The sequence below is a fragment of the Cololabis saira genome, chromosome 19, assembly GCF_033807715.1.
Source record: "Cololabis saira isolate AMF1-May2022 chromosome 19, fColSai1.1, whole genome shotgun sequence".
NCBI classification, from domain to species: Eukaryota; Metazoa; Chordata; class Actinopteri; order Beloniformes; family Belonidae; genus Cololabis; species Cololabis saira.
Genome location: NC_084605.1, coordinates 21,338,958 through 21,360,321, shown reverse-complemented (window position 1 = coordinate 21,360,321; position 21,364 = coordinate 21,338,958). Strand labels below are relative to the sequence as shown.

At 43.6% G+C, this 21,364-nt stretch overlaps 1 protein-coding gene across 1 annotated transcript in view; it reads right to left on the bottom strand.

Moving 5' to 3' along the window:
• Positions 1-19,242, bottom strand: part of uts2r2 (urotensin-2 receptor 2) — a 30,623-nt gene extending 11,381 nt beyond the window's left edge. Inside the window, exons 1-7 of the mRNA XM_061707759.1 lie at positions 19,089-19,242; positions 14,348-14,574; positions 10,241-10,316; positions 10,112-10,154; positions 6,477-6,541; positions 5,190-5,246; positions 4,679-4,832 (exon numbers count right to left, since the gene is read on the bottom strand). Coding sequence (XP_061563743.1) covers positions 4,679-4,832; positions 5,190-5,246; positions 6,477-6,541; positions 10,112-10,154; positions 10,241-10,316; positions 14,348-14,574; positions 19,089-19,156 — 690 coding nt within the window. The 5' untranslated portion in view covers positions 19,157-19,242. The remainder of the gene's footprint in view (positions 1-4,678; positions 4,833-5,189; positions 5,247-6,476; positions 6,542-10,111; positions 10,155-10,240; positions 10,317-14,347; positions 14,575-19,088) is intronic.
• Between the last annotated feature and the right edge of the window lie 2,122 nt (positions 19,243-21,364).

The window sequence follows — 21,364 nt, the reverse complement described above, 5'->3', positions numbered from 1 at the left end:
TAAGATTCCATGTGTTAAACCAGCCGACGCAACAGAAATAATTGCAGGTAAATCGATTTAAGATCACTTTAAACGGCGCCCTCCAGAAATAGTTAATCACTAAAGCTGTAAAACAACGCCAGCATCCACCGCCTTCCTCTGATTTCCATGAGAAAAATGTACATAAACAGTCCTGGAAGGAGCAGAAAACGGTGTCGTCCTGCTTGAAAGCTTCAGTTAATGAAATCAGAAGAGTGTCCGTCCCCTGAGACGTGGATGTGCAGTGTGAGGGACGACAACTCCAAAGTGTAAGGCTTTATTTACTTTCTCGACAAACCTCTGGGATTAATGAACTAAAGGCAATTAAGGACTTGTTACGGTTACTGAGAAGGAATGGACCATTAACTGCCGCGCTACCGGATCAAAAACAAATTCATCTTCAGTTATCTAAAGCGAGCGGCGGTCTGTTTAGAGCACTAATGAGAGCCGCTCGGGCCAACCAGAGCCCCCGGTACAGGAGAACAGCACGCTGCCTCCATGACACATCAAAGAATTCAGCTGAGACTTCCCAAAGACTCCGACTCCGTCGTTTCTGAGTCCCCCCCTCGACTCTTACGTGGTTATTCCTCAAAGAAGAAAACAAAGTGCTCTGCAGAGACTTTCAGGAAGCCCTGAAACGACCTCAAACCGCCACCATCCACGGCGCATTCCAGTGTGTTGTGAGCAGAGATGAGGAACATCGACACAGGTGTTTGCCATTTCATGTTGTTCTGCTTCCATCGGTGAATCATGCAAAAGCAGGTTCCTTCATGTCGGTGACTTCCAGGCTTTTGGGTCGGATGAAATGTGTTGTGTTGTTGTTGAACAGCGACGTCTTCAGCAATCACGGCCGTTAAAGAAGAAAGTACAGACTCCTTTGTGTCTCAGGCTCTACATCCGTGAATACAATAAAGTTCAAGATGAAACATTAGATGTGGAAGCGTTTACAGATTTCTGACTGAGGTCCAGACTGATCTACTGCAACTCCTTCTTTTTGTTGTTTGCTTTTCTTTTTACGCTGTATTTTGTTTTCATATTATGGCCAAGCATCCCCATCTTGGCCTCGTCTGTCCATTTGTGCAAATGTCTTGTGGTTTGTTCAAATACAACTGTATAAATCTACACCGTACTGTCCTATTTAGGAAACAAAAAAGCCTCAATGTAGCATCACATTTTATAGTTTTAGTTTTATTCCGTTTAAATTTTTTTAAAGGTATCTGTTTTATTTATTTATCTACCTCTTATAATGTTTTTACTATTTTTATTGTTGTGGACTGATTATTTTTATTTTTTTTTTAGCCTTAATCCTTGAACCTTTATCTTTTTATACATTTTATATATTTTATATTGTATGTCAGGGTGCATTGGTCTCCCAGTTTTTATCTTTTTGGTCTCCCAGTTTTTATTTGTTTATTATGCTTATTTTTCAATCAAAATGTCAAAGCACCTTGTATTTCATGTACTTGGACGAAAGGTGCTATATAAATAAAATTTGATTGATTGATTGATTGTCTCAGCAACTTTCCTGAACAATTCATACAGCTGCAGTCTTTTTCTAACTGTATTATCATAAATGTTGATATTAAACATCCTAACTGAGGCCTGTGTTGTGTGTGTTGTATAAAACCATCCGTCTCTCCATCCTTAGTCAGAGTCCAGACCTCAACGGAAATACGGTGTCAGGACCGTCAGAGTTGAGCACAAATAAATGCCTTAAAACATCTAAATAAAGGGAATAAACGTCATCAAGAAGGATAGACCAAAACTCCTCCACAACCATGTGGGACAGATGAAACCACACATGGACATGCGCCTTTATTTATTGATTTTTTTTGCCTTATTTTTTAAGTAAATTACAGCACAGTGAAAAAAGTAACACATTGCTTTAGGGAAGATTGTAGATTGTGTTTGTCAAAAGGAACAGTAGAGTCAAGCTGAAATAGTCGGCTGTTGTTTACTTTTATTTCCACGGAAAGACAAGTCAGGAGATGCCACACGTGGCCGCTGTGCCTGCACCAGTAATTGTGTTTCATTATAAAGCTGTGTCCGCGCCTCGCATGCGTGAGACAACGCCGTCCTCGCCGTCACACTTGGACTGCTGCGGTGACACCGTATCAGCTGTATGATCGATGGCAAGAAAATCCACCGGCGAAGACTTCAGAGACCATTTACATGTAAATGAGGGTTGGGTTAGCCAATTAGCCCTAAAACGGTGGCCGAGACAGATGGGGGAGCAGAGTGGCTCTTTTCTGATTCGATTTTTCCTGCTGTCGAGGGCCGGCGGGAGAGGATGAGGAGGCAGATATTGATATGGCTATAAAACCAATGTGATATATTAGACAACACAATAAATGAAGGCAAAGCAAACAAACACAGATGAAAAAAGGAACCACCAGTAAAGATGATTTGTGTCGTCTGCTTTCGCCTCATTTCATATTTTCCCATTTTGCAAGCGGGGACAATAGATCAATACAGGGACAGATAAATAATACGCCCATGTCTACAGTTTAAAAACATTGTCCGAGACAACATTCAGCATATGCATCCTGAGAATGGTTGCAGTGTAAAGAGAAACACAGATTAAAGAACAAACTCTGTTTCAAACACCACAGGTGCAACTTCGAAAAGCAGCTCCTATAGCATGGAGAGGAGACGCTTAAGGTGGTTTGGGCATCTGGCCTGGATGCCAGCCAGGTGTCCTTCAGAGGAAGTGCTTCAATCATGTCCCATCAGCAGAGTGAGGACCTGCCAGAGAGGTTATAACTCTCCAGCTGGCCTGGAAACATCGCCGTGTCTTTACGCTGCAACATCTAAACGCCACATACGGACATCTGTCGGTACTCAAACAGACAGCTTCTGTTTTTATTACATACTGGTTATATGTATGATTTTATGGTGATCTTCCTTTTCTGGTTCAGTACAGGTCAACGGGATGACTCGGCTGCTCGTCTAGTCTGAGATCTAATGGCTAAAAGCTCCTCAGCAACTAAATTCACCGTGGTACAGAGCGGAAAAGTCAAGCTCTGGATTTACTGGTCCAGCTTTCTCCAGCGGTCTTGAACTCTGGACGGTGTCTGAAAGACTGAGATCCTGAATGCAAGACACCAAAATGAGCTTTTTTTCAAATGGTTAACCCTCGGGATGCTACTCAGATTACAGTCACTGCTCCATGAACCATGATGATTCTTTTTTATCGTGCCTTTATTGAGTCTATTTTATCTTTTTCTTCGGTGTCATGGTTTGGAAGCATTTCTATTAAAAACAAGAACGCATTGAATCAAATTGTGAAATGGTCAAGTAAGCTGATAGGTGAGCCACAGCTGAACCTTTCTTCCCTCTACACCAGGCAGTTACAGCGGATAGCCACCACCATTTTAAATGATAGTTTACACCCTTTGCACAGTGAATTTCAGTTTCTCCCCTCTGGACGGAGGTTGTCAGTCCCATTTTGTAAAACAAAACGTTATAAAAACAGCTTTGTTCCAGCTGCAGTAACACTGGTGAACAAGCTGTAGTTTGCACAAAAGTTGCACAAGTCACTTTTCGGAGCACGATGTATTTTACAATGTTTTTATCTTATTGCTCTTATCCATTGGACTAACTTGGAGGAAATATTGCTCTTGGTGTTTTAATTCTTTTTTAGCCTCATGTCTTTTATTTCTTATATTTATTTCATGAACTGCAGCACTTTCTGTCGAGCCGAAGCTGTCTCTTGTTTTATGTGTATGTGGTCTTCTTAAATGTCTTGTTCCTGAACTGATTGTCTGTTTTCTGCTGCTTGTTTAACTCTCGACTGCAAAACCAGTTTACCCTTGGGTATCAATAAAGTAACCTGAACCTGAACCTGAACCTGACCTGCTCCTCTACTGATGAGAGATGCCATCAGCATCCAGTCAAGAGGCATCACCCACAGGGACGGGTTCAGCACATGTTTCATCTGATGTCTCATTGGAGGACCCGGGATGAACTAGAGAGATTGTGTACCTTTACGTGGTTTGTAAAAACTTAGGCCATCCCTCCCAGCAGAACTGGGGCTGAGCGGGAGAGAAAGGTCTGGGATCTCTGCCCAAGCTCATGGAAAGAGGTGAGGACCCCCAGGAAGCAAATCAAGCCTCCAGCTGATGAGATGGGAACACATTTCATCTTACCCTCTGTCATTTATGACGCACGGATAAAAATGTTTGCTTCCAGTTAACTCGGTCTTTGATTCTCATCTCTGCTTATCCGAGTTGGGGGGCAGGAATCTCAGCAGGGGGGGCAAGACCTCCTTTTCCACCTCCTCTCACCCTTCCAATGGAATACAAACTATTCATAAGCCAGCCAAGAGATAAAAGTGGCTCCAGGGAGTCCTGGATCTGCCTTGGGACTTCTTCTCGGTTAGACATGCCCGAAACACGTCCCCCGGGACGAGTCCAGGGGGCACACCGACCAGATCCCCAAACCGCCTCATCCGGTTCCTTTAGATGTGAGGGAGCTGTGACTTTACTCTGAGTTCTTTTCTCCCTATCGCTAAGCAACGCCGGAGGAGGAAACTTGTTGCAGCCTCTCGTACCCATGATCTGGTTCAGGACCGTGGATTAGGGAAGACCGGTCCACCTGTGGATGACTCTCCCCCTGAGGCCCGACAGGCAGCAACTGTTTTTCTTTTGTTTTCTCTTACCTTATCAATGTGTGCGTGCCAGTACTCGTCGTGCTGGGTCCTGGCCTCGGTGCTGTTGATTCTGGAGAAGAAGGTAGGTTTCGTGAGGTACATCAGAGTCGGGTCCAGGCCAAACGTCTCGGCGATGGCTGCCTGGATTCGCCCGCGGACATCTCTGACCGGGAGAAATGGACAGGATGAGTCAGGCTGAACGCCGACGTCACTGTTTCGAGCAGCTTGATTTATGAGGGCGACACTTTCTCGGGTTCTGATGTCACAGCAGCACTTTCAGTATTGGATCGGTTGGGACGAGATCCAGTGCTTTGTCCTTTGATACAGGTGATATTTACTAATCTCAGAGGTTAGTGTGACATACGTTACAAGTCATTGATTCTGAATGAGAGAGGATGCATTTCAACAAGAAGCTGTGTCTGATTACTTTGTGTTCAATCATTTGAGTGAATTTTGGAGCAAAGTTTGAATAATGCACGATGAATGCACGGCTGATTTTCAATTAAGCTCTCTTCTTCACCTGTAAAGATCGAAATCCTCCTGTGTGAACACATCCCTGAGCTGGTCCCCAAAATACCTGCAATCACAATCGCAGACACGCAGTCGCCACACAGACAAAGCAGAAGGGGGGGGGGGACAGAGAGGAGAAACAATTAGTTTTGTGAGTAGTAATTAATGTCTGGCAGCACAGCATAATGCACCGCTGCCCACGCGGGGCGAGCCGCCCCAGCGTTCACAAGCAATAGACTGCTACAGGTGAAGTGATGAAATCCCCGGTGTGGCGGGAGGTGAAGTGACGGGCTGGATGGCGGTGAGGGAACACAATCAGCCAGATGGGCTCTGGCGGTCCGGGGTCGGACACCTGCTCAACGGGAAGAGGGAGAGCCGAGGGGAGGGGGGTGAATGAAAGGAGGAGGGTCCCAGGGAGCGGATGATGTGAGATGTGAAACCAGCTCCTGCCAGAGGGGATGAGCGAGGCTGCCACGGGTCACTGGATCTGGGGACGACGGCTCACACAAACCAGCCTCAGTAATGGCACTTTTCCACTAGCACCTACTCAGCTCTCCTCCACTCAATTTGGTTCTTTCCCACTAGGGGTCTAACGTGCAGAGTAGATACTTTTCTGTAACTACTCTGCTGAGGTTCTAAGCGGCTGAGTCGGCTGTATCTGACGTCATCACACTACAGGCCACCGATTGGTCAGGGGGTTGGAGTCAGACGTCTGAGTCAGGATGTGACATCAGAGAAAGAGCGACTCTGGCAGCGGCTTCTTGTTCATTTTATTCAACCAGCAATGGCAGCGCAAAAGTCTGTTTAATGATCCAACTCTGAGGTGCAGATGTTCATAAACCTGGTGGCTGAGGAGAGAATTAAAAAGGGATGTAGACGAGTGATAAGGAACGACCAGATCTACCAGGAGCTCTGTCACTTCATAGCTGCTCGCTGCTACCAACGGACTTTTCAGCAGCGCCGAGACAAACTAAAAACATTAAAAAGCGTCACCAATTGAAGCTTCTCTCACTCCCATTTTTTAACTTGATATCGAACACAAGCCACAGACCCAGCAGCACATTTATCATGTCCTCCAGGTTCTACATCTTTAGTGTTGTTGTCTTCTTCGTTTAGATCACACAATCAAATACACAGCAGCTTCACTCCAACCCTCCTACATGCACATCTGCTCCAGGAGCTGAATTGTTATGGAAAAGAAACTAGGCCGAGCTGAGTAGGTTCTAGTGGAAAAGCGCCATAAGAGTGATGACTGACGCTGGTAAACACAGCCATAGCAGACGCCGGGGTTTCCTACCTGTATATGTTCACAAACTGCTTCCCCATGGACAGCGCTCCTGAGTGGAGGTCTAGTATGGAGGCCTGCAGCGGTCAAAGAAAAAAAAACAAAACAGAGAAACTGAAATTACTACGACTAATATCTGCCGGCTGTTGGAGCACAGTGATTCCTTCAAAGTTCAGCGCTGATTCCTCTGGAGGCTTTTGGTGCCCTTCTGCCTCTGTCCTTTACTTGTTTTTGCTTGTCGAACCCCTTTGGGACACTGTGCAGAAACCACGTCATTTTCTCAAGAGGTCCCTCAGCTGCTTCCACTTGGCTCACTTAAATGTCTTAACCCTCTGTAAACAGCTCCTTTGTTGGCTGAGCACCAATTAGGCCTGACGGGGACAGAGAGCATTAGAGCATTTATTTTATGTGCCTCTTTCAACGGGGTGCAGGCTACTGTACCAGTCTGCCCTCTACTGCCCAGAAGCTGCACTGCAGGGAAGAAGAACGATGGAGCGCAACATTTGCATTTCCTGCCTGGAGGTGCCGTTTTGTTTAGTTTTTCCATTTTAAGATTTTGTACCTCCAGTGGCTTTTATCTAAAGTTGGGAATGGGATCAGAGAAAGGGAGGAAACGCGGGCAGCAGAGGGACTCTGACCTCTGACCCGCGTCAGGACTGTAACCTCCATACATGGGGCGGCTGTTCCAGCACGAGAATTATCAGGTTATCAGGTGGTGCTTGGTTTTTCTTTTCTTATAAGGTGAACAAGGAGTTATGTTTTACTGCTACTGATGGATAGCAGACATTCCTAAGTGGTCAAACTATTACTGTACATTATCAGATCCTAACAGATCCTAACAGATACTCCAGATGTGGTCGTGTTTTTCAAATGCTGCAGCTGTGTGAGTGAACCCATAAACTCAGAGCGTTTAGACTGCTTTTATCTCCATAACTATGTTAAAACATATAGAGGCTATAAGAATGTGCAATCTACTCTTCTATATTCTTGTTTTTAGCCGACTTAAGTAATCTGATTTTCTCCTTTTTTCAAGTATACGAAAAGTACCAGTAGTAGCGCTTATTAAATCAATTTAACTTACTGACGTCAAAGTGCAAAGGTCATATTTATGAACAAAAATAAGAGAAAAACCGTCTATTTTTGGAGTTTGGCACAATTACTGATACTTTACCTAGATAACACACTGCCTTTCATGACGGGTATATAAGGAGTCGTCTCTTATTCGCAATGTCAGCGATAAAGCGGTTCCAGCATGAAACCATAAGCTCTAAGGGTGAACGATTATCCCTTTATCAAAAGCTAAACTAAACTTCTTTGGCTTTTGCTCTTTCACACTGACACAACGTCTAAATGTTCCATCAAGACTTCCCAAAGTTTATGCTCTTTTAATTACAGCCTTAACAGGTCTAAAGGGATTGTTATTCGTTTGTTTTTTTTTACGTGCGGCTGTGTTAAGTACTCGTGAGTTTACCCTGATCGTGGTCTGATGTCACCGAACCCTTCATCTTACTGAAGACATTTTCAGACGTAGGCCACCTCGAACAAAGCTGTTTTTCCATTGTTTACCACCTCAGGCGCCCAAATAAACGCTCTCAAGCACGGAAGAAGTCATTTTCATCATAATACGTCATCTATAAAACAAGAAAAGGCTGAAACATAACGTCATTTGTGCTTTTCCAGGCTGTTCTGAAAGAATGTTGGCCTCATAAGCATCTCTGTCATCTAGTGGCCTCAGAGCTGCACTGGGACCAGACCAGCAGATGCGTCGGTCACGGCTGATCGGCAGCAGCGTATCATGGCAGCGATGCGGAGCAACAGTGACACATAACTGTCTGCTGCAAAGGAAGCTGGGTAAAACCAAACAGACTCACTCCAACAACTATAAAACCTATGAGGTCGGAGGTGTGTGATGGTGAAGTTTGGCTTCTCTAGGACCGCAACGTGTATCGGCATATTATTGAAAGAACGGTTTTAGCCCAAAGCTATTTTGGGAAAACTCCAGCAGAAAAACATCCTCGGCTCCAGCCAGCAACAGTTTATCCACCGCGAGGCCAATCTCAACAACCGTGGGCCGAGCAGATGAAAGGTTCCTGGAAAACAGACTGAGATCTGAAGACCTCAAACAAAACCAGCCATTCTTCCTACTGGACGAACCGGAGCTGGGAGGACGTGCTTGTGTTCGCTGCAAAAAACGCGCTGGAAGAGGAACGAAAGGACAAATTCTACATTTCTTTCTTATTACAAGTCAAGGAATGTGCGAGATCTGGAAGTCTTTGGTAAAAAAAGATGTTGGTTTTGATTTTTACCCCGATATCACCCCCATCACATCTCCGTGGACGCCAGTCACACACGCTCATGTCACATGATGGAGAGAAGCAATAAATGACTAAATAAATGATAAAAAGCAGGAAAGACTTCCATGAAAGCCTCAATGGAAATGTTGGATTGGGAAATGCAAAAGGAAGGAAGGATGCATAGAAAGAAAGAAAGAAAGAAAGAAAGAAAGAAAGAAAGAAAGAAAGAAAGAAAGAAAGAAAGAAAGAAAGAAAGAAAGAAAGAAAGAAAGAAAGAAAGAAAGAAAGAAAGAAAGAAAGAAAGAAAGAAAGAAAGAAATGAAAAAGAAGATGGACAGAAATGAAGTAAAGAGGGAAGAAAGAAGAGGAAAGCAGAGAAGGAAGACTGAGGGTAGGACGGGAGGAAATGAATCCCGGGAGAAAGCAAGGGATAAATGAATGAATGAAAGACGGAAGGAAGAACAGAAATAAATGAAAGGAAGAAAGCGTGCAGAGAGGAAAACACAACGTCACGTAGTCCGCTGCGTTTACAGAAATAAGTGTGGATGCTTCACATGTTTGTGTTTGAAAATTGCAATAACTCAAAGAAAATGATGCCCAAACGATGAAAGAAAGACGGGATTCAGAAAGAGCAGAGCACAGATGTTACGGATGGCCTTTTGTGCAGCTGTGGCTTCTGCATCTGTGCAGGTATGAGACGTCACACTCAGACCACGTATAAAAGTGGTCTGGGTCGGATTAGCGCAGTTCAGACCGTCATTAAAAAATCCAATATAAGTCACATTTGGGCAAAAAATTGAGCTACAAGTTTAGAAAGGAGATTCTGTAGAAGTTGGTTCTGGTCTTTCAGTGGGATTTGAAGTCTCCAACAAGTCTATTTTCCAGCCTTTTCCTTAACTCGCCAGCATAATTCAGTTATTTGTAGGAAAAGAACAGTGCGTTTTAAAAAAAGAATTGGCCGCTGGCTTCGCTTAAATCTTTTAGCTAGAAATACCTTTATTCCTCTGATCCGTCCTCTTCCCTTCTGACAATTTCATTTTCATTTTCTGATAACAGGCCTCATCAGGACGAGGCTTTCCAGTGCCCGGTCTGGGATTACGAGCTGTTCTTGGATGCACCACACAGACTGCAGCTCTGCAGGGAATTACCTCAATGTTCCAGGAAAGTTTTAACCCTCCAATTATGCTCACGTTAATCAAGGAAAGGTCTGAGAGGACAGTTACTTTTCAAGAGGTACGAATCATGCAAAACAGCCAATTTAGCTCTATGTATGGAAAATTCGGTCCCCGAAGGCAGCCTTGCTTGTCTTTGCTTCGTGGTTGGGTTATTCATTTCATTAAGCAATATACTCACTCCTCCCTCTGACCCCGCCAACGCCAGCCCCCTCTCAGCCAGCCTGCACGCCGGAAACAAAAGGACACATGAGTGGAGAGAAGATGAAGAATAGAACAAGTAAAGAGCTGAGATGCGCTGCACGTCTACCTCCTGAGGACCTGAGCCTCCTCCCTCGTCACCACGGCGTCTGTGACGGCACGGCCACACTCCTGAGGGGTACATCCTGGCAGAGACACACATGCAGGGCAGGGTTTTACTACATAAGTACAGCATGTTGGTGCAATATCCTCTAAGCCCTGCAGCAGACACTTTAAGTACCAGTAAAGAAACACAACACAAGCCTTTTATTGCATGTGAATGCCACAAAATTCAGGGCCTCTCTGCAGCTTCCTGACAGGTAGAGTTCAAGACTCAGAGCTTCAGCTGTACTTTCTTTAGATATTAGAGATATGGGTTGGAAATCTAAGCAGCCCTGGTAAGGATGAGTTCAGAACTGGTTTCCCTGCATTTCACTAAAGATTCAAAGAAGCAAAAAAAAAGCGACTGTGTTGCTACACCACTTCTGGCCACATGGTGGCAGCATATAACGAGAAAGTTCTTAAAGGAGCCGTCTGTAAGAAATGGCCAAAACTGGTACTGCAGTCACTTTCAAAATATTGTTGAGCGCCGTGTACATACATGTCGTCACTCAGTACGTGCACATGCAGCGATTCAAGGTGGTTGGAGATCTGATCAGATAATGACATGCAGAAGATTGGATCAACTTGTCTGATTACACATGCTGTTCTGAGATCAGACTGAATCAGATTGAATAAACCACTGTAACCAGAGCATGGCTGACTCCGTGACGCTAGGTGGCGCTGTACCCGAGGTAACCATGGTAACCATTTCAACAAAGAGCCACTTCCGGTTGACCTCCGCTTAACAACGAGAAAGGAAAAAGTGCATTCTAAGGGCCAATCCCAATTCTCCTTCACTCGCCCTTCTTTTCTCCACTCGCACTTCTTTTCTTCCCTAACCCCTAAAAAAGAAGGGGGAGATTTTAAGGCACTTGAGATCTAGGGCACTTGGCCCAGGTGCCTGTCCCATTTCTCCTACTCCCCCTCGTTTTCATCCCTAACCTGATCAGGAAGCAGAGAGCCAAAAGCTGTTTTAATTTCAGCTGTAGCGCTGTTAATATGGCACTTTATTAAGTTTTAATATTTTTTCAGGTATAAAGGTAACCTTAAGATCCGCAACCGGGGCTCAGTTTATCCAAATAACGCCTGTTAAGAAATTTGACCCGATGTTTTCGGAGATGAGAAGAGCCGCCGCCCCCGGGGAGCAACCTCAGCTCACAGCCCGAGAACAGACGTGTCCGCCGGCTCAAGCTGCTCCGTCAGCCCCGGGAGAGAAACTCTCTCTGGGACGCTGCTCTGTTGAGAATCACGCCGGCTGAAATAAATCATTTAGGAAGATGTTGGTTTAATAGATGAAATCTAACAGTTGTAGCTACGCCTGTTAAGAAATTTGCTCCGAAATTTAGAGATTTCTGTCTACTCCGGCTCCGGAGTTTATGCCGCGTTCCATTTACCTCGGAAATCGGAAGTGGGAACTGGGAATGGCAGCCATCTTGGAATGGTAACTCGGGGGTGGTGAAGACTCTCCCACTTTCCCAGTGGGAAACCCCACTTTGAGGGGCGTTCCAGTTGAAAATTCCGACTGGGGACTGGGAAATCCCCACTTCCGAGGATAAATGGAACGCGGCATTAGTCCGCGTTAAATAGACGCAGCCTACGGCGTAGGGTACGGCGTATTTTGTTTTTTTTTATGCCACAGTTTGCAGATTGATTGTTGATGCGTGGGCTAACGTGTCTGCTGGGATTATTTTGCGAGCTTTTGCAGAAGCGTGCATTTCCGAGGCACCGCACGGCACGGAACGTGACTCTGACAGCGAGGAATTCGGACTGGCACAGCTGATTTAGCGGAGCTCTTTAATGCAGAAACAGAGGATGAGACTTAATGGGTTTGATTAATGTAAAAACTGAAATAAAGTAGCCTACAATCAAACAAAGTTTTGCTCCCGCTGTATTTTTAAATACGCACACTCCTGTGCTTGTGTGTGTGTGTGTGTGTTCTTGTGTGTGTGCCGTTTCGGTCGGTGCGCCGTGTGTGTTTTAAATACAGAAATATGACACATAAGACTGAGGCTATGCCTTTTCACACGGCGCCCGTATGGTCGCGAAAATACAGTATTTATATATGAAATGTCAGAATAGGAAATATTTTGACGACACCCCTGAAGCAGTCACACGACACCCCAGGGAGCTACTACTGAGCAGCGTTGCGTCGTCTCCTTTCACTTCCGGGTGAATCCCCTCCCCCGGGGGAAAACCCCACCCGGGGGAAATTCTCGAGCATGCGCAGACTGTAATATCCATGTCTCCGTACACATGGCATTAACAAGGCGGTTGCGACTGGCTTATCTAGGTGCTCCAAGCGGGTTGATGAATCCAGTCTGATCAGATTACTTGACTGACTTAAGGTGTTCACATGCAGTTTAAAAGTCAGTACGATGTGTGCAAATGATCTCCAACCAGTTTGAATCGCTGCATGTGCACGTACTGAGTGACATAAGTATTTGAAATGAACATGATTTTAAATGTCTGTTGACATATCGGGGCCATTTTATGATTCGTTTTATTATTGCTCTTACATACAGCTCCTTTAATTTCAAGTCTGCATAGTTTGTACTTGGAAACTACAACTCAGGAGAGTGTACTTTGGAGGACGCAAGGACGCATGTCTGTCTTTCCGCCGTTGGATCGTCAGCGTACTCGACATCACAGCTCAGCTAACATGCAAACATGCATTTAAAAACGTCCACACTTTAATTTGGAATAAAAATAAACACCCTTAACATTAAAACCACTGAGAAATGGACTGTGTATTCTCTCACTTAAATTTGTGTAACCATTACTTTATACAATACGTTTTTTGATGGCCTTCAGCCTTTTGTGTGTTCGCCACATTACATATAAAGTTTGATAGAAATGAAAAGAAATCTAAAAACATATAACGTTATCACAAATATGAAAACTTGCATTAAATCATCTTGAAATGACATTCTGTTAAACAAAAACAAAGGTTTTAACTTTATTTCTTCACAACAGAACTTCATTTTCTGGGTCTCTAGAAAGTGCCTAGAGACAACTTTTGTTGTATTAGACGCTATACAAATAAAATGTTATTGAATTGAATTGAATGTGGTCAGATGTGGTGTAACTACATAGAGTGGCTTTAACTGTGGCTTGTTGATTAGCACCGTTGCCTCACACTGAGAGGGTTCCTGGTTTAAATCCCAACAGGGGAGATTATGAGAATGCATGGTTGTTTGTCTGTATACGTGTGGCCCTGAGATGGAAAAGCCTCCAGCAGATCCCTGCGACACCAAACAAGAGAGTACAGATAATGGATGGATAACTCCTTCATATATTAACCATCTCTGGCAAAATGTTTCACTGATAAAAGTTAAGTTAAGGGCGACTTAAATTATACTGAATATATAGCTTCAAAGATGAACTAACTTTAGACCTGTCTGTCCAGTATACCTTGTATATTTAATGAGTTGATAAAGTTAAAAGTAAAGGCACTGGAGGCAAAAGGGATCATCATTACATCAGAGATCAATCGTTAAAGGGGCCGAATCACAAGCGGGAATCCCTAATCACTTTAGTAGAGTAACCGATGCTGAAACTCAATTACCGCACTTCTTTCTCTGACAGGCACCACTCAAGGCAATCTGCTGTTAAATCTCTGTCGTATGAAATACGCGGGTACCGGAGGGAGGCTTTGTGGACAATAATAACTGCACTTGGGTGCATCCAAGGAACCAGAATGCTCCTCCATTTCCGGGTAATGAGTGAAAGAAAAACGTTTTATCCCTCAGGTCCATATTCTGGTGTTTGTGAGATCTATTCAGAGGAAGCCGGCTCAAAGCTTTTTTAAAACCATGACTTCTTGTGTTTATCTGTGCTGTAGCGCTATCCTGTGGATTAAATATGCACTGTATCACAGTAAAACTATTCCACCTATTAAACTGATTTGATCTTGTTTTTTATTTATCAACTGCTTCTAAATACTTTGTTAAAGCTATTTTTTTTCTTTTATTCTGACAATAGAAAACCAATAATCAATATTGTTTGAGTAATGAATTATTCATCCCACAGGTTAGTTCTCTTACCATTTTGAGCATTTCAAGCCCCGGAGCCTCACCTGGATATCGTTTGTAGTTCTGGTAGTCCTCCGAGCACAGGAAGCTGTAAACTCTGGGCTGTGGGGACACCGACTCCCAGTGGCTGACCAGAGTTTCTGTGATGTCATCGTCCAGGGACGACACGTACAGCCACGTGGCCACCGCGCCGGCACACACGGCAACCAGCAGCAAGGCCACCACGCCGCGAGACCCCCGCCATGAGGACCCCTGCCGCAGCGCGTGACCTCTGACCAAGACAGAAAGCATCAATAATTATGGGTTTGCTGAGGAAACCAACATGTTGTTGGGCCACTGTGATTATGAAACTTTTGTGAACATTTGTGATTAGGTGAAAAAAACGACTTTAAAGCTGTCTGAATCCTCAGCCTGGGAACCAGCTCCGAGTTCACCTAAAATGGCCGCAAAGAAAAGACTACAAAGCCCAGCGGGCTTGTAGGTGTGAACAAAGGGCGGAGCCTGAAACGGCACGCGTCCAGGAAACGGCGATCTTCCGGCGGACATTGATGACGTCACCGCAGCCCGGCGCTTAAGAGCGATGGGACCCCGAAAATCTCTCTCTTCTCGCTGCCATCACTTCTCTTCACACACCAGCCCATCAGGACCACGGTCTCCTTCCCTCGATCCTCCTGGATCCGTGACGCTCACGCGCCTCGTGATGAAACGGGAGCTGCACTCTCTTATAGTGGACCGACCCGCACGCCTTGAGGCCGCGTGAGAGGCTCCGTGATCAGAGGAGGTCGCCCGGCTGTTGCACGCTGCACAACCGTCTTTCTATTTCAGAGTTAGAGGCAGAAGAGGTAGAAGAGGGACCGAGAGGTAGGAGCGATCAGCTGTGGGATCACCGCCTGATAGAGCCGAACCGAGCCGAGGGCTCTCCCAACGCCTTCAGGACACCGCGGCCCTTCCAGATCCAGGTTCCAGGGGGAAGTGAGGCTGTGTTGGGCAATTAGTCAGTTAATTTAGAGCGGTTTAAAGTTAAATTGTGTTTAATGCAACTTTGTATGAATATTACAGTACAGAGCTGCTGGCGCGATCTACCAACAGTGCTGTTTGTTTGTCTATTTTTTTGAGGTCCTTTGTTTCCCCTCCCTTTACTAAACACACGGACACGTTAGTAATTAGACCACGAGTTGTCCCCACTTATGTTAGACCCGCGTGGCGGCGTTTTGCCAGTTATTTGTGGGTTAAACACTGTGTCCGCCATTTCCCTTTTGTTTCACGTGGCGGGACGCTGTTTTGAGACACACGCGGATGATCGGAAGATTTGCATTACATGATTAATTGTTTTTCCTTTATGTAATTAACGTTTTATTGTTCTTTTTCTTTATAGTTAGTGTTTTGTGTTTTTCTATGTAGTGAGCCATTGGAATTTATCCAAGGTGTCTTTTTTCACCTGCTTCACACCTAATGTAAATAAATTCTGATTGATTTAAATGAGAGAAGTTGTTTGTATTTGTTTTGCACATATTTTGTTACAATTGCTGGTTTGCCGGGGTCCGTGCCAAACTCGTAGCCTCCTTCACTATTATTCTGTAGAATAATCCATACTTTGAGACTGATTCTGCTGTTAAAGTTATCATTTTCCTGATCGTCAGGTGGGGCCCCGTTTTGATAAAGTCATTTTGATAAATAATCTACTTTATTAATTATTAATAATTGTTGAAGGACAATTATTAATAACTCTCTTGATAACTGAAACAGCGCCCTCTGCTGTGTGGCGCAACAATGTTGCACCAAAGCTGAGCGAGCACCCGGCGACTGTGGGAAGGAAAAACTCCCCATGAACAGGAAGAAACCTCTGGCAGAACCAGATTCAGGAAGACACCACCAGTTAGGGGGTGAGATCCATCCATGACCTCCGCTAACAACTTCAAATTATGCTGCCTCCGAGATACCTTGAAAGAGAGAAGTCCAAACTCTTTTGCTTTCTACAAAGAAGCTAAATCTAATCAGCAGTCATATAGCCCATTCCAGAAAAGAGAGAATAATCATCTGCTGGTGTTTAGTCAAATGTATATTATTCAAAAATTAAACAGGACTGCAGCACAATAATAAAAAAGCAACGTATGGCTGGACTGGGCTTCATCACAGTCTTCCAGGCCTTCAAACCTCTCCGTTCTACAGGCGCAAAAATATCCACCAACTCTGTTTTTTTCACCAAGTTCAGTGTAAAATGTCCTCTAACTCTCTCCTTGAACTGGCTAAGAGAATCAATACCTACAATGTAGCTGTAAAGAGAAAATAAAACATGCATAAATGTGTAATAAAAGCATTTTTTCCAATTCGAGGTAATATAATATAAGGAAATATAAAATAAAACAAGATCCTGGTTCCTGCAAGGTCCTAAAACTAGGGGAACGCCTCCTCAGACGAAGGAAAACACATGGCATATTAGACTGTTTTTATTTATTGAACAAAAGTAAAGTGTTTAAAAGGCATGAAAGACTACACTGAGCCTCCTCCACGGCTACGTAGAGAGACCCCATTTGTTGTTCCTTGGAGCTATGATCAAAGTGCACTGATGAAGGTTTCACAAAGCACTGATACGATTTCAAACCAACAAACAGCCGTTAGACAGAAATGTTGAACGCAGATGAATAGTGTTCACATTGTGAATAGTGTCCTAACGATCTCGGCGACTCGGCTTTAGTTTTAGGGTGCTTTCACACCTGTGGCCCGTTTGTTTTGTTCCGATTCAGGGGCTAAATCGATACAGTTGTTCCGTTTCTCGTCTGTGGCATTTGTGTTCACAAGGCAAACGTCTGTACCGTTTCAAAGCTGATAACAAATGCCATGCATTTGCATTCTTCCGCACCCCGGGATAAACAACACGCCCCTTTCAGCGCAGCGCAGACCGCAGCCGTCGGCTTTAGGTTGATTTATGGTTCCGCGTTACACCAACGCAGAGCCTACGGCGTAGGGTACGGCGTAGGCTCTGCGTCGATTTAACGCAGAACCATAAATCAGGCTTTACCCATTCATTTATATGCGCTCGGCGCAGAGCGGAGTTCAGCGGCGGGCCAGAGGCCGTCTGCCGCAGGGTTTGCGCTGCGCAAACTCTGCCCGAATTGAAAACTTTTTTATTTCACCGTGCCGCGCTGGGACGACATCTCGGCACGTCCAAAAGGAGAGAAGGTGGTGGAGGCTGCACCGACTCCTCTCCTTGCGCCGCGGTCGCACATACACATGAATGGAGTTGTATCGGTTGCTGTGTGGATTATGTTCTCACTACAAATAAAAAAAATGAACCGTTTCAGGTCTCGAATGGAATCGGGCCGAGACCACCTCTCCTAGGAGATCTCGGCTCGCTTGTTTTGTGCCGTTTCAGAGCGCGATTGCTGTGTTCACATAACAAACGTTCCGATCTTTAGGGGAAACGTTCCCTGTTCCGGAACAACTGCTTGAAACGGTACAGGTGTGAAAGCACCCTTAGTTTTGTTTGTGCGGAGCTCTGTCAAATCCAGGATCAACATCTCAGTCAAGATAATGTCTGGACTTTAACTGGACTATTTCAACACCCCGATTCTTCTCCTTTTATGCCGCTCTGAGTGCTACTTGTGCTCTGATCATCGCCCTGCAGCATCTAACGTGCTAACTGAGGCCTGTAGGGTCTGAAATGTAGTTGTTGGGAATTTTGCAATTTCTCTGTGCATTGGAGAGGCCAATACTTTTTTTCCCACTCTGTGCAAGATGACAGCTGTTTTTAATGTTTTCCACTTTTGAATAATCTTTCTCACTGTAGAGTGGCGACATGTTGCTTGGTTGGAAACGGCCTTAAACGGCTACCTACAACAAGTGCTTCGCCAAGATCGCTGCCAATGTCCTTGCGGTCGAATGTTAAAACACAGCTGAATGCTCTCGCCCAACTAACACCAAAATGCCTGCTGATGATCAACAAATCAAGATCTTGTGGCTTTTCTGTTCAACCTTGTAACTTTATAAAGTCACAATTTCTGACTCATAAATTTGTAAAATGTTTATAAAGTCAGAAAACTTGAAAAAAAAAATCTAAATGTTTGTATGGGTATATGGTGATCTTTATTTTCTTTCAAATTTTCATATTTATGGAGACAGAATCTCAGATTATTTTCTTTCGTTTAATCAATAGATTTCTGTTGTTTTTGTTCCTACTAATTGGCCATTTTAAAAAGTCTGATGTTCTGGGTTTTTCTTGGTATTTTACCACCCCACTTCGCTATATTTTAAAAAAATTAAATGGCCATAATGTGCCATCATGCTAGTTCAACTAGCCAAATAGATTAATGCGTCAGCACAATTAATCTCTGATTTTCCACATGCACTGATATTTTACACAGCAGGGGGGCCCCACAAAGGATTTTCTATAGGGCCACTAAAAACGTAGGAACTACCCTGGTTGAGCATGTACTTTTATCCCCTTCTTTCATTTTTTAAAATCCTATTATTGTTATTATTAGCTGAGTTACTGCTGTGTCCACGTTCACGTTGCGTGGTGGGGGGTGTTGGGGCTTTGTGTTTGTAGTAACTCAGATCATACAGGGATTTCAGGGATTTCTCCTCAGCTGGAAGCCTTAAACACTGAAGTCAAACAGAAAAGCTTCTCTGCACATGACACATTGCAGAGCTCCCAGACTTATATTGAGTGTTAACAAAGCAACAGCTGGTGTCAGTCAGCCCATGCTGATGTGTTTCAGACCTTGCAGCCCTCTCTCTTCACTCTACCCGACAAGATGCGACGTTGGCCTTGTTTCTTTAACTCACCTCTTGATTTTCTTCTCTATCTCAGATGCATTTGAACCTTTGGCGTTCCTCAGTCGCACCAGAGCCATGTCTTCCCAGCATTTACTACGTAGCGCTCAGAAAGCACATCTGCACGCAGCAGCCGCAGCCTCCGCCAGTCCCTCGCATCGCACACGACTTCCTGGTCGCCCTGCGTCCTGCAATCCCATTGGCTGTTCGGAAACGAGAGCACGATTTTGATTGGACCACGCAGTTTCCACTACAGCCGTACAAAACAATGATAATAGGTATCAGCAAAATGATATGATAGTTATAACCAGTACTCGAGTTGAGGGGGGATGAGGGGGGATGGCATCCCCCCTGAAATAAAAACGGTCAAAATCACCCCCCCTTTCCATCCCTTATGTCATTTCATCAATGAATGTGCTATTTCAACATTTAGAGTCATTACCAGAAAAATAACTTATTTGACAATTTTCACCTGTTTCAGGTAAATTTTCACTTGAAATAAGTAGAAAAATCTGCCAGTGGGACAAGATTTATCTTCTCATTACAAGCAAAAAAAATCTTGTTCCACTGGCAGATTTTTCTACTTATTTTAAGTGAAAATCTACTCTAAACAGGTGAAAATTGTTGTTTTTTCCAGTGATGAGTCTTGTTTAAAGTGTAATGAGATTTTTTTTACTAAAATAAGACATTTTAACTAGAAATAAGACAAATATTCTTGTTAAGATTTTGAGTTTTTGAAGTTATCCATTTTACTTATCCTGTGAAGGACAGAGTCATATTGATAAGTTCAGAAAAGTGTTTTTTATTGTTGTGTTTTGATGTATTTGATGTAAGCCCAGTGGATATTTAAAGCTTACAGAAGGATGCATTTAACTGCTGCTATGTCATTCCTGCAGTATTTCTGCAGATGTTTTGGTCAGTGCTATTATTTGTAATATATTATATTATTTGTAATCAGCACAAATTATCTGTCCGAGTACTGGTTATAACACTTCTTTTAGTTTACAAGTTAGGAACTGCATTCATCATTTCACCATTTAAGAAGAAATGATATCAGTGCAAAGAAGGATACAGAAGTTCAGTGATCAAACATTACTCATCAGTGGTCAGTTTACAGATCAATAATACAGAAAGAAGATAATACATAATAAAACATGTATGAAAACTTCATATGATGGGCTTACTATTTATGGGTATCAGAGAAATATGTCAAAGAAAATTACATAAGTGGCAAAGAAGGTCACAAAAAATGCAAACAGATTTGGTCGTTACTGTTAGCAGTAAAGACCAAATCAAGAGCCTTGTTAAGCAGAAAATTTGTGAATTCAGTTCAGTTCAATTCAATTTTATGTATATAGCATTTATTACAATACAAGTTGTTTCTTGGTGCTTTGCAGAGACCCAGAAACATGATGAGATGCAGAGAATGATGGCAGAAAGTGAGACAGCCGCTTTATAGAATTCAAATAAATGCAATGAGATACACTCTTATAACCACTAACAGAATCATCATTCTTTAAGGATGTTTATTAAGCTGTTTACCATCTTTTTTTATTTATTTTTCAAACTTTATTTACATTTTTCCCATCTTTCCATCCATCCATTATTTTGTGCTTATCCGGGTTTTGGTCACGGGGGCGGGAGGCTTAGTAGAGAGGACATCGCCCAGTCTCCAGCCACATCCTCCAGCTCTTCAGTAGGACGTTAATTATCCCTAAACCAGCTGAGGAGTACAATTTCCCCAGGACATCCTGGGTCTGCCTCTGAGCCTTGTCCTGGCTGGACACGCCCGAAACACCTTCCCAGGAAGGTGTTTCAGGAGAAATCTTACCCAGACACCACCTCGGTTTGATCCTCTCTTGGACAACTCAACCCACTCTAAGGAAATATCTGGTAAGTTATTTTAAGATAAAACTCTTGCAATAGAAAAAACTATTTAAGGAGGAATTTTAGGTCCACTTTGGGAGAAAAAATAGCTCATAATGTAACAAAAAAAAAGTTGTATCTTTACGAGTGAAGCAATTATATCTGTTAAATGAATGAAAATGAAAAAAAGTATTTTGACGTCTAAAGTGACTTCTAAATTAAAAACTACAACATAACACAACACTTTCATTTAGTTTTTGGGCAGTTTGAGTGTGAAGTTGCATCACCCAGTGAATTGTTCAGATTTGTGGGATTTGGTGACATCACTGACGCGGATCAGAGTCAGGGGTACTTCAATAGTTTACTGACATTCTAATATGTACCTAAAGTGGTACCACCTACCACCACTTTATTTCCACTGG